This window comes from Microcebus murinus, chromosome 8 (assembly GCF_040939455.1).
Source record: "Microcebus murinus isolate Inina chromosome 8, M.murinus_Inina_mat1.0, whole genome shotgun sequence".
NCBI classification, from domain to species: domain Eukaryota; kingdom Metazoa; phylum Chordata; class Mammalia; order Primates; family Cheirogaleidae; genus Microcebus; species Microcebus murinus.
The window spans coordinates 52,100,001-52,113,822 of record NC_134111.1 but is presented as its reverse complement, the minus strand read 5'-3'; the positions used below and the strand labels follow the sequence as shown (position 1 = coordinate 52,113,822).

At 34.4% G+C, this 13,822-nt stretch overlaps 1 protein-coding gene across 1 annotated transcript in view; it reads left to right on the top strand.

Moving 5' to 3' along the window:
• The window catches only part of OLA1 (Obg like ATPase 1), a 171,345-nt gene that overhangs the window by 153,945 nt on the left and 3,578 nt on the right, over nucleotides 1-13,822 (top strand). Inside the window, exons 8-10 of the mRNA XM_012753398.2 lie at nucleotides 10,450-10,590; nucleotides 11,283-11,379; nucleotides 13,502-13,624. Of these exons, the coding sequence (XP_012608852.2) occupies nucleotides 10,450-10,590; nucleotides 11,283-11,379; nucleotides 13,502-13,624 (361 nt within the window). The remainder of the gene's footprint in view (nucleotides 1-10,449; nucleotides 10,591-11,282; nucleotides 11,380-13,501; nucleotides 13,625-13,822) is intronic.

The window sequence follows — 13,822 nt, the reverse complement described above, 5'->3', positions numbered from 1 at the left end:
TCAATTCTGTTCCATTGATCTACATGTCTAGCCTTATGCCAGTGCCACATAGTCTTGATTACTATAGTTTTATAGGTAAGTTTTAAAAGAGAGAAGGGTGAGTCCTACAACTGTGTTCTTTTTCAAGATTGTTTTGGCTGTTCTTGGTTTTTGCATTTTCATGAAACTTAGGATTCACTTATCAATTTTTGCAAAAAAAAAATAAGCAACTAGAATTTTGAACATTGAATCTATAAGAATATTGAGGAATATTGCCGTCTTAATAGCATTGTCTTTCAATCCACTAACCTGGGATGTCTTTCCATTTACTTAGCTCTTTAATTTCTTTCAGTGATGATTTGCAGTTTTCCATGTATGGTCTTCCACCTGTTTTGTTAAATATATTTCTACCTCAGTCTAGTTTTTTTTTTTATCATTTATAAACCCTTCATAAATTTTGACCACTCTCAAAAAGACTCTGTCCTGAAGTTCTCATCATCGTTATGGTACTGTTTCTCTGGCATACTACCCCTGTGGCACATGTGCTGCGACACATGCTCTCTCTCTCTTTCCCCAGATGTACACACTCATTCCCTCCTTCCTTTCCCCATCTCTCCCAAGATATAAAAGGTAGTCTTTTGACTTTCTTCATCTTCATAAGTAGTCTAGATATGAAAGTCCCATCTCTGATATCATTACCTTCCTAGAAAATTATATCTGTGGATAGTTAAATCAAGATTTGTGGCTCTCCCTATAAATTCATATTTCAGTTATAGACTGCATCAGCCTGCTGTTGTCCTCTTTGAACAAGGGTGGAAAAGAGAGATAGTTGATCTGCAGCCCCATGGCCAGAAGTAATTTTATTTTGTATATATGATCATAATATAGTTGGGAGATTTTTTTGCCTAAGAGAGTTTCATAGTCTCAAGATACAGATACCAGTCAAAAACAGTGATTCTCAGACATCAGAGTGTAAACTGTTGTAAGGGTTAAATGGAAATTGCCACTTCCAGAGATCATAAATTTGAGGGTTTTTTTGTAAAGCCCTGGATTCACAGGTGGTTCACTGACTGTATTTTGAGAAACGCTACTCTAAAGTTTCAAAAATATAACCTACTTGGGCCCACTTAGTATGAACACAAATCTTAACTTTAGTACCATTGAAGTGGGGTAAGAAGCTGAGCTGAGATTCAGGAAGCATCTAAAAGTTTGAGGTGCTCATTTTGATACATTCACAGTGAACTTTGAGACGGTTAGTATCTTAATAGTTCAGATTGAATTGTAGTAGTTCAAAACCCAGCTATAATTTGGGAATGAAAATAACCCCACACTGTACTAGGAATTTCTGTTTATAAAGCCTACAGCAATTAGGTGTGCCTCCCCCAGGTTCTGTTGTTGTGATTTTCACTTCACCATTCTAGCTAAAAAATAATCATAACTCCAATGGTCAAGACAACTATAGCTTACTTAATTTCTAGAGGTTGACCCTGGCAGAAGACAGGTAGACAGGGTCTTTAAGAATCATGTATGCTCCTGAATGTTCTTTGACCAAATCTTTTTTAGGTTAGGTTTTAGCTTAATTCATTCCTAGCTATTGATCCACTCAACATTTATTGAACATCTGCTTGTGTCAGGCACTATCATAGGTGGTGCTGGGGACACTGCAGTGAACAAAATATTTAAAAATTTCCTTGCCCTAATAACTGGTCAGGTGGGTCCACTGATGTTAAGTGGAAGACAATAAACATTAAGTACATAATATGATAAGTGCTGTGAATAAAAATAATAATAAAAGTAAGGGAATAGAGAGAGACAGAAAGTGGGAAGAGACTATTTTTTAAAAAGATGTTGAAAAGTAGCATTTAAGCAGAAATCTGAATGAAGTGTCTGAAAATTTCACCATTTGTTTGATTTTTGCCATATGCCATAAAGTGATAGAATTTTCCATTTGAAAAGAGTCAATCAGTAAACTTTGGAGTCATTAAACGCAACATACCTCTGTCTTCAGATGAAATCTTATGCAGACTCGCAGCATGTAAAAATGAAGTAGCTCTTGCTGAAATCCAACCAAGAGTGGAGCATCCAAAATCTCACTGTTCCTTCCTCCTTTGCTTTCCTTACCCTTTCTCCTCCAAGCAGCTCAGGAAATCCTTTAGGGAACTCAGAACAAGTTGAAACTACTTATCTAGACCAGCTTGCAGATGAGTAAATTAAAGGTAAGAGATATTAAATACCTGCCTGGAGTCTCTTGGCTAGTTATTAGCTAAAGCTCTTTCTTTATCCATTCAGAAAATGTTTGAGTGTCCACTATGTGCCAGGCACTGTGCTAGGAGGGTTCTGTGAAAATAGTAGGGAACAAAGACATAGTCCCTGATCTCCAGAAGTTTTTTCTATAGTGGGAAGAGATAAATAAGAAAATAGGCAATTTATTGTGTACAGTGGAATGTGGTGGTAGTTTCTGCCCACATGGGAGCTCAGGTTAGCTCTTTGTGTCTTAAAGAACAAATTTGAGTTAGACCAGTTAAGAGGAGCTGGAGTAATATACTTAAATAAAGGTAACCCCAAAGTGTCATCATTATCAGGATGCTTCCATCTACAAATAACAAAGACAGTCCCAAGATAATAAGACCCAAGATAGGTTGTCTCCTATGTTGGTTAATTCAGTGTTCCTGTGATATCAAGACCTAAGGGTTTTTCCTCATCTTTCCCCACTTCCATTCTTAATAGTCACAAAATGGCTGCTGGAGTTCCAGGAGTAAGATCCAAAATAGTGTCCAGCAGAGACTCTTCTTTTCTCCTTTTAAGAGCCAAAGGAACCTCTTGGAACCTTTTCCTGAACCTCTAACAAGCTTCCCTCTTATTCCCCATTGGCTCCTTTGCCCAGAATGGGTCACATGCCTGCTCTTAAACCATTTGCCAGCTGGAGAAGGGAGAATCATGATTGACTCAAACTAATTGGAATTTACCCTGATGTTTCCTTACCACTTATTTATTCATTGCAAAGAACCTTTTTAAAAAATATTGAGCCTTTTTTGCTAAACATAAAAATGATTTCTATAGTTGTTACATGTTCATCACATATAAATTAATTGCATATATTTTTTTAAAGTGTACTGGGGGGTAACAAAATCCCAGAATCATGGTGAACCCAAAGTATTGGAATAAGTATATTACCATTTTTCTAATTTGCTTTTAAGGTTGCCTGATTGTCATAACACTTATCATTTTAATTTTGTGATAGCCTTCCAGTTATCATTGTCACTCCAGCAGAAAGCTTGTTAACCCTCAAAACAGCCTGAAATCCAGTTTTTATTTGCTGTAAAAGAAATGCCCATTTCTCTAGAATTTATTCCCCATCCCCATACACACACAGCTTTATTGACTTTAGAATGAATCTTTTCAGACAGTGGTTTTGTGAGATCCTTATAGTAAAAAATTTGTGATAATATTTCTTTCACCTGATATAAATTTAGATTTCAGTGTTCTCTCTGCTGGAATCACTTCCTATATTTTGAATCTAGACCCCAAAGCTAAATTACTACAGGTGTTTTCCCAGGTATTGAGGCTTATTAGAATAAGAAAAGCATAATTTCTTGGGACCCTCTCAGCTGCTCAGGAGGCTGAGACAGGAGGACCTTGAGCCTGAGAGTTTGAGGCTGCACTGAGCTATGACCAAGTTATGTTGCATTCCATCCTGGGAGTGAGACCCCATCTCAAAATAGATAGCGAGAGAAGAGAAAAGGGAAGGAAGGGAGGGAAGAAAAAAGAAAAGAAAGAAAGAAGGGCATAATTATGCCTTTTAAAGTAAGAAACCATTGACCTTAGCAATTGTGTCTAAACTAGTTAATTATTTTTACTGTGAATCTGAAACTTCTTTGACTTCGCAGGAGATTCAAAGCAAACATTTTTCTTATACTTCCTGAAATTCTAGTCACTTTTTCCACTTTTGGGTTTAATTAACCTGAGAGATGTAAGCAGGAATTTTTCTGTCATTCTCATTCTTTTCCTGTATCAGTGGGAAAAGATAGTCAGCATCTGCTTAGTTATGGTCTGCATAGTCATCCCAGGCATTTCCATGTTTTCAGTTAATGTGCTTTCATTTTCAAAGTTTTTTAGTGCAGTGATTCTGAAAGTTTAACATGTATGTGAATTACCCGAGGACCCTGTTAAAGTGCACATTCTGGTCTGAGGTTGGGTCCAAGATTCACGCACCCAAGTATGTGATCATACTTTGAATAGCAAAGTAATAATTGTTTTGTATAGCTCCATAAAGTTATGCGAAAACACTGAAACTTGAAGTCTCTTACATGTATCAAAGAGAGAGCTCTCTTCTAGAAGAGATATTAGATTTCCAGACATTAGTTAAATTACACTAGCATTTTTTTTAGTATTTCGTCTTACTCCCTGTTTTTTCTTTTTTAACCGTGGACTTTCTTAATAACCTTATTTCAAAGAATGTTTACAAGTGAAAATAAAGTGAAAGTCAAGATGTATTTTAATAATTTTATTCAAGGAGCTTTGAAGAGTTGTGAATTGTGAATTTTCTAGAGCTAATTTTTTGACTAAGAAAGAATATTATTTATGATAATTTCAGTTTATAGTAAATATATTGTTTATAATATTAATTTTAGTACAGGTTTCCATTATAAACTTGTTATAACAATTTACAAGTTAACACTGTAAAATTGGCATTAATTTGCAGTAGTCATGTTTGGAAAATTGAGAAGAAGGCTATGAAATGTGAAGTCATTCTTTGGGACTCAGTAGGAATGAGAGTAAACCTTCAAGGGAGGAGAGTACAAATGACCTCGGTGTTTATCAGTACCCCCTGGATTAATGACACATCCAAATCACAGACAGCATGAGGGGAGGTAACTTAGTAAAGGCGAGGTCTTTAATGACATTGACTGAATGATGTTAAGTCACTACATTAACCAGCTCTGGACCCTCTTTTGTGTAAATTACATCATTTTGTGAATATTGACGCAGTTCTTACCACCAGTTCTGTATAATCAAAAATAAGTTGTCATTGCTGATTTTTTTAAAAAGTAAAGAAGACATAGATAGGTTCACTCAAAAAACTATGTAAGGTATATGTAAGGGTCTAATAATACCATATGTAACATTTTTAAGATTTTATACTTTGATGTTGCTAAGCAGAATAAGCAGATTTGAGAAACTCCTAATGTTCAACAAAGGTACTATAAATGGTACCATAACTTGCCTTTAGTGCTGGATTAACCTATCTTTAAAGGATTTTCAGAAAATATAATCAGAATTTGGTGACTGGGGGTAGGTGAAAGACTAGAAGGGCATGAGGTATAGAACAAAAGGCAAAACTCTTATTAAAGTGTGCTAGAGAAAACTGTTTCAGGGAATATTTCAAGTTGCCAGATTTGGTTTTTATGCAGGATGTCAAATAGCACTATTGGGATTGTTCTATTCCCTTTACAAAGGTAAGTGTTGTTTATTGAAACCTGGCCCAGTTTGGATATATGTGTGAAAGTAATATGTCCATATACCACATGTTTGCATCAAAGTGTAAAATCTGTTTCTTACTGTGGATGGTGGTCAAAAAAAGTTTGAAAGTTTTTGTGTTAGAACACTATAAAATGGGCATTTAACTCTAGTATGGAGCACTTCTAGTTAAGGTGGTGGACTGAGCCAATACAGAAGGCCCCCTTCTTGTTCCTAATACATAGAAACACCAGATAAAATAACCAGAAGAAGGTGGTATTGATGGTGGTATGGTAGTTTTAGAACACACAGCAGGACTTTAAAGCGAGGAAAGGGACTCTCTAGGCGCTAAAAACAGGAAGGAAACTCAGTGACAGTAGAGGATGAAATTGACAGTGCATGGCCCTCAAGGAAAACTGAGCTAATAAAGTAGTTGTCCCTTTATCTGCAGTTTTGCTTTCTGCAGTTTCAGTTACTGTAGGTCAACCACAGTCTGAAAATATTAAATGGAAAATTCCAGAAATAAGCAATTCCTAAGTTTTAAATTGTACGCTATTCTGAGTAGCATGATGAAATCTTGTGCTGTCTTGCTCCATCCCACCCAGGATGTGAATTTGTCTGGGGTGTCCACGCCATAGACACTGCCTGTTAGTCACTTGTAGCCATCTTGGTTATCAGGCTGTCATGGTATCTCAGTGTTTGTGTTCAAGTAACCCTTATTTTACTTAATAATAGCCTCATAGCACAAAGGTAGTGATGCTGGTAACATGGATATGCCAAAAAGAAGCCATAAAGTGCTTCCTTTAAGTGAAAAGGTAGAAAAAAAAAATTTTTTTTTGAGACAGAGTCTCACTCTGTTGCCCGGGCTAGAGTGCTGTGGTGTTAGCCTGGCTTATAGCAACCTCAAACTCGTGGGCTCAAGCAATCCTCCTGTCTCAGCCTCCCAGAGTGCTAGGATTACAGGCGTTAGCCACCATGTCCAGCTGAAAATTCTTGACTTAATAAAGATAAAACAATATATATAGGGTTTGGTCCTATACGAGGTTTTGGCCATCCACTGGGGGTCTTGACATGTACCCCCTTGGATAAAGAGGGACTACTACTATACGTGGTTTAGAGACTTTAGTTTCCATATCAGAGTAAGGATAAAGGTATGGGTTACAGGATATTGGTACTGGAACTAGACTGACTTACAAAGTCTAGAAGGGGAGCAGTCTTTTCCATGATCAGATTCTAGAAAATACCCTTCATCCCTTCCAGCCAAGGGAGAAAACTATTATTCTCAGGAAATTAGAGATTGAAACTGCACTGTTAAAATCATTATCCATAACCTAGTGCAAAAACACTAAGCCTAAAAAGATATAAACTGACCCAGAGCCTGGCACCAACTGCAGCTCCCAAAATGACAACACATACATACACACACACACACCACCACATATACAGGAACCAACTGTCCCCAGAGGTCATTTCCAGATGACTGAGGTGGAGGGGAGGAGTTATACCCAAGAAACTAGAAGTCAAAAGTAGTCTGAAAGGAATTTGTAAGTTAATGTTAAAAGGGACAAAGAATTTATAAGATAAGAGTATAAAATATTACCCATAAATTTGAAAAAGAAGTAAATAGAATTTTTAGTAATAAAATTAGTATCTGGGAAAAGAAATATTAAACAATGTAACCCTAGGAAAATCAAATTTTGGAATCTAGAATTTTAAGACTGGCTAAGAGAAGGTCAGATTATAAGATTAAAAGTAAAGTTGAGACATGCTCTTTTGGAAATTTAATGCTAAAGATCTCATTCTGCCAAAAATTCTACAGATCACAATCTGCCAGTGTATCTCAAAGCATCACTCTTTTAATCTAAAACTAGTTGTCCCTGCTTTGTCCCCCTGCTGTAGAATCACTACCAGGGAGATAAACACAACTAATGTCTATTCCCCTTTTTATTTGTCACTCATAAGACTTTGAGGAAATCAAACGCGGCTTCGGCTCCTTATGGGGAAGGATGGATCTCCTTGGAATAATCTGTTTATATACATTTGCAAAGTGAATACTACGAAAGACTTTACAGTTCAAGTTTAACTCTTTGGAAGTCTACTGTCTTTACTGTTCCTTCTTCCTCTACCCCTCATATAATTTGATATTCTATAACAATATCATCATTATTTTGCTCACTAGCAATTGGATGGCTTCCTTTTCACATTTGCTATCATTTGTACATGGAGATTTTTATTCAGTCACTTTGACAGAATGTGCTTCCAATTGTTTTTTAGCAGTGCTGCTGAGCTCAACTTTAATTTTTTATATCCCTCATGTGCCAGTAGCATACATTTTTGAGATGACTAGCTACAGTTTGGGGTATGGTTTGTAGCAAGAGAATAGATATTTTTCTGCTAAAGGTAACTGGTCCCTATGGGGTTCAAACTTGTGATCTTGGCCTCATTATCACACTTGTGTAACCATAAGACTTAATAGATATAGTATATGTATTTCAGTCTATAATCTTGAAATTGAATTATATTTTTTAATTACCCAAGGCTTATTTCAAATATATAATTGAAAATCATTTTGGGACATTTCTCACTTTTGTTTGATAGTAAAAGTCACAAAAGTAAAGCAGACAGCCAAAGAACCTAACTCACTTTTCATCTTCCCTGTGTTTTCTATGACAGTGAAAGTCACAAAAGTGAAGCTTGCAGGCAAAGAGCCTAACTCACTTTACGGAGAGTGTGACGGTACCTTTTTCTTTTAGTGAGGCTATAGCAGGTCTGATGTCAGTCACTTTAGAGACCTTTAGACCTCAGTGCTCATTTACTGCTAAAATGTACCAGCTCTGCTTCTGCATTATGAAGATCATCTGTCAACACTTTGAGATATTCTCCTTTGTTATTAAGCTTGTGATGCTCTACACTGTCAGGTTTTTTGCCAATTATAGTTAAGGTACAATGGTGTATTCACCAGATCAAAGTCTCACATTGGCGGTAGAGGAATGATTTGTAAGTCTTTATTCATCTGAATTGTACAATAGAACACCTGAGGAATGCAAATAATCCCTCTAAGGACTCTGCAGGAAAGGCTGTTAAAATGACAGGGTAGAACTATTGTTATTCTGAATTGATGTTTTAGCCAAAGTAATTATTTCTTATCTTGTTGTTTCATAACAGTTCTAGTTTTATTAGTTATGTTGACTATATTTATGAAACAAAATGTATATATTTTTACATTGTCCTTTTACATGGGCTTGTTTTATTTCACTTTTATTGAATTTGTATTTGGTATGTGATCTACTTTTTAAATTACATATCTAACTTATATAATAAAAGTATGTTATTATTACAAAACCACTGATGATGATATTTTAATATAGAGTTTTGTGTGAATACATAATAGTGTGTAAGTCTATGAAGTAACCTACAAACCCATTGTATTGTTATAGGCAGAAGTACCAATTTAAAATCCCCCCCTTTTTGCTTGTCCTTTATAATTTTGGATAAGAAAATATCTGGTTTGAATTGTATTTAAAGGCTATCTGCTTTATTACAAGACAAATATTAGGGGTTGGTCCATTTTTTTAGGATATGAACAAAGGAAAAAATATTATGAAGATTAAAAACCACTAATAACATATTAAATAAGTAGTTACTTTTATATAACAAACATGTACAAACTGTAGTATGAATTTTTTTTCATTCCTGAATCCTGCTAAGTGGGCCATATTCTTAATTTTCTAATAACTGTGATCCCCTGCCATTTTCTTTGATAGTTGAATTTTGAAGGATTTGTGATTTAGTTCTTATTTTTCTTTTCCCCTAAAGTGGCATTTACATTGATTATTTAAAAGATTCTGTTACAGTATTTTGCCATAATAGATATTAAAACCTTCATCTAAATATAGGAGGCTAGTGGAGGTATGTAGGACTATGACATACATTAAAATTTTTAATATAAATTTCAAGGGAATCTATAGTCAGTCTTATACTAAACTCAGTTCCAGAATTGTAGGAGTATATGCTATAAGTATCTTGAGAGTGACAATTAGTAATAGTAACTACTGTTAATTATCTGTTTACATGCATACTTTGTCTAGGTTCTTTATGATATATATTGTTATTATCTCCATTTTACAGATGAGGAAACTGAGGCTTAGAAAGATTCAGTAACCTGCCCAGGAATAAAAAGCTGGGAAAGTGGTAGGATCTGAACCTAGTTAATAGATTAACTACACTTATTTCATTTATGTTCTAATTACTTCTTTGCCAAAATACTCCATGCTTTGGAAAGACAAAAAACACAAGACTCAATAATGTCCCCAAGACATTTCCTAACTGATTTGGCTTCCAAATCTTTTGTGATTAAAGGAATTTATTTTCTCTGCAGTTCTATTATTTATGTTCCTACAAAAGTCAGGTTCATAAGAACAATGTATACATGATTAACTATATTTGTAAATCTGTTTTTCTACACATGTTTATTTTGACTAGCAAAAATCCGCCTCAAGACCAATGATAACTGTAAGTTCTGTTAGTCTAAGAAATAAATAAACCCAGCATATACATATCTGTATAGAACGAATTCTTTGTCAGGGACTCCTCAAAATTAGCTGACATTTTTAGGTATGATTCCTGTACAGACAGAACTTTGTATTTTCTCTCTTTTAAAATTTGCTTTGTATAGTAAGGAAAATAAGAAACTATAAAATTGAGGCTTTATTCAAGGGTACAGGTGTTAATGCTGAACAATTTTAGTATAACTAAAAAAAGTTTTAAAATATTTGTACAATAGTTCCCATAGATAACGTGCTAAAGTAAAAGTAGATTACAGTAAAATATTATGGCGTATACCTGAAGCAGTCGCTGCCTGTTAATGCCTTGACCTTGGAAAGCTATACACAAAAAGATGGCATCATAAAACCGTGCAATTCTTATGAATATGTATGTGCTACTTGATAATAATGAATGTGGTACAGTCATGCATGCACTACAAGATAATGTTGTGGCCTTTTTTGTCTACAGGTTGATAAAAATTAAAGAGTGGGTGGACAAGTATGACCCAGGTGCCTTGGTCATTCCTTTTAGTGGGGCCTTGGAACTCAAGTTGCAAGAATTGAGTGCTGAGGAGAGACAGAAGTATCTGGAAGCGAACATGACACAAAGGTTAATTAGCATTCATTTTCCCTACACTTTATTATCAACTATTTCCTTGCAGTAATTTAATTGCTTGCGCTGATAGAATAATAAATGACAGAGTAATTACCATTATAAAGAGGGAATCTTCTCCTTTCTTTACCATGAGACAGAGTGAAAAGATTTATTTTAAATTAAGTTTTTAACTGTCATCTGTCATCTCTGTACAGTGTTTTAATTATAACATAGGTATTAGTTATGTATATTTTTGAGGAGGAATGATCGCCAAAACTCTTTCGTCATGTTCAGTGGGGGAGGGGAAGGGGTGAATCAGTTGCCGTAATTTTTTCTGAGTAACAGTAATATATTGTTTGAATATTGGATTTCAATCAAATAATTTTGCTTCCATGGCCCAGGTTCTGGAAATAATTAATATTGGATGAAAATAGCCATAAGATAAGTAGGTCTGATTTTTCTTTTTTTTAATAGTAAAAAATTCAAAATGATATATTTAGGTTAATATAATTAAAACCAGTTTTAGAAGGGATGCTTTTAGAAATAGTTACTTGCTTTCTGACCTCTTCAAATGTATTATAAATGATGAATGGTCATTTACTAATATCTTTTAACATTTTCTGCTTGAAATGAACAATTTTAGCTATATACCGATTTCTGGCACAATCAACTTATGTGTTGAGTGAATTTGTTTCATTTTATTTCAGTGCTTTGCCAAAGATCATTAAGGCTGGGTTTGCAGCACTCCAACTAGAATACTTTTTCACTGCAGGCCCAGATGAAGTACGTGCATGGACCATCAGGGTAAGATTCATACTTATTCATCAGCTATATCCAGTTCCACACTATTGAATTCAGATTGATATCACTGACTTTGAAGTTTGTCATGGTGGCGGTTAGCTAGTCATTACAGATGAGGTTTTTGTCCAGGATAACTTTAATTATTTGTGAGCTGCTGAACAGTGAAAGTGGAGCGGCATTGATTGAGGCAGGTAACAATTGATTCTGCCTATTACATAGTCTGAATTTCTTCATCCTGTAGAATCTGTCTACCCTCCTCCTGTGGTCAGAGATAAGACGCACCAGTATTGTGCTTGCTTAATCTGTGTGACTGGGTTTGTCTGCAGTGAAATTGATGTTGCTTTTCATTTTGTATTCGCTAAGTTTGTTTGGGTTTCGGGTGGTTCTTTCCTCCTTTGCTTTGCTCGGATTACATTTTCAGCAATAAAAGCAATATGACATCATTATGCTCTTCATAGATACACAGTTAGGCTCAAAAAGCTAAACTCAATGTGTAATAATTCATGCCTTTTTTATTTGAATTCATAGAAGTAATGTTTATTTTTGGTGTTATATGTCCAATCTTCTTTAAAAATATGATATGTATTTTAAATATTGATAAATACTGAATACAACCAGAGAGAATGACTAATTTATTCCCAGAGGACAATAGAAACTGAACTGTAATGGTTTGCTTTAAAATGTAAATATATTATAATATAGTAGTTACTATTGAAAAATATTTTGAAATATATGTAATCGTAATAGTGTTATAGAATATAAAAATAATACCAGAACTTTTAGAAATGCTGTGTTTTAGTCTTTTATTATGCTTTTTAAATATATGCTACATGATAAATCTTCGTGCTGCTTTGATTTCTATTTTCAGTGACTGTTGTAATTTATTGTTACATTTATTTTGATTTAATATGGATAAAAACACGGAGGCAGTTCAATGTAATTTTAAATGTGTGAATGTGAGATTCACTTTTATCTCCTCTCCCCTTTGTAAAAAAAAAAATAGTTGATTGACTTCTAACCAAGGTCCTTTCATATAGATTTAAAAAATAATGTCAAAGCAAATTCAACTTGGTAAACAAATCGTCAGGGTTTATTTTTACTATATATTTTAAAGATGTATTTTAAAGCCTTAGGACTTTCAAACTTAAGTGTGTGAGGCAGAAAAGATAGCATACTCTAGGCTTAAAAATGTGAAAGCTGGCTTATCTGAAGACTGATTGTAAGTATCTATGATTTAATGTGCTAAGATATTTAGTCAGGTAAGCATCAGTGAGTAGCCATATTAACCCAATACATCTTTTATTGTAAAAACTGTGCTTTATAGTGTCAGACTCCTTATCACTTTAACATGCTTTATTAAGCAGCCGTTAGGTCACCGTTAATTCTCAAATTTCTTTCCATGGCTCTGTGTGTGTGTGTGTGTGTGTGTGTGTGTGTGTGTGTGTGTGTGTGTGTGTGTGTGTGTGTGTGTGTCGGCGCGCATATGTGTTTGTGTTGAATGTATGCCCTTGTAATTTAATATATGGGGTAATTATAAGACATTTCTCTTCCTATATAAACTTGAATTTCCTTCATGATGGTTAGAGGCAGAGTATATTATGCAAAATGTTCAAAAATTTTATTGTTAAAATTTTTTTAGAATTTCATAATTACTTGCTGAACATAGATTATATGATTTGTTGAAAATACCTTTAAAATGTCCATTTATATATTGATTTTTACATGTTCTTTAGATGAGCTGAAATTTTAAAGGCTTTTTTATCTTTTTAAAACCTTTGATAATTCAGCTTGAAAGTTACTTAAAAATCTTTATTTTTTTCCACTGTGAAGAATAGAAAATCGAAATGAAACCTACACCAAAACCAGACCACTGCATCTAAATCAATAAAACTGTGGATGACTTAGGAAAAACAAAGCCACGCTTTAATATCTACTGATCTATCTGTGCTAAATCTTCTGCACAGATAGTACCCAGTGTTGAAAATGTACTAATTGTAGACCTGACATCTTAACTGATAGTAAACTAAGTTTTAGTTGAGCCCAACTGCAGATCAGAGTAAAGAAACTGTGCTTACAATCAATCATCTTAAATGCAATTAGTTTTCTCTGGTCTTTCTTTTAAAAGAAAGGGACGAAGGCTCCTCAGGCTGCAGGAAAGATTCACACAGATTTTGAAAAGGGATTCATTATGGCTGAAGTAATGAAATACGAAGATTTTAAAGAGGAAGGTTCTGAAAATGCAGTCAAGGTAAATTATGTTTTATTTTCATATTTCACAGTTTTTCTACTGATGTGAAGATAATCATGATAAAAGTGAATGATAATTGTCTTTCAAACTGTGTAGCCAAAAAAACCCAAGATTATCAGGGCTTAGTGTTACTATCAACTGGTTTAAGAGGTATAGGTGTTTATATGTGTTTAGATCATTTAAAAAATGTGTGAATTA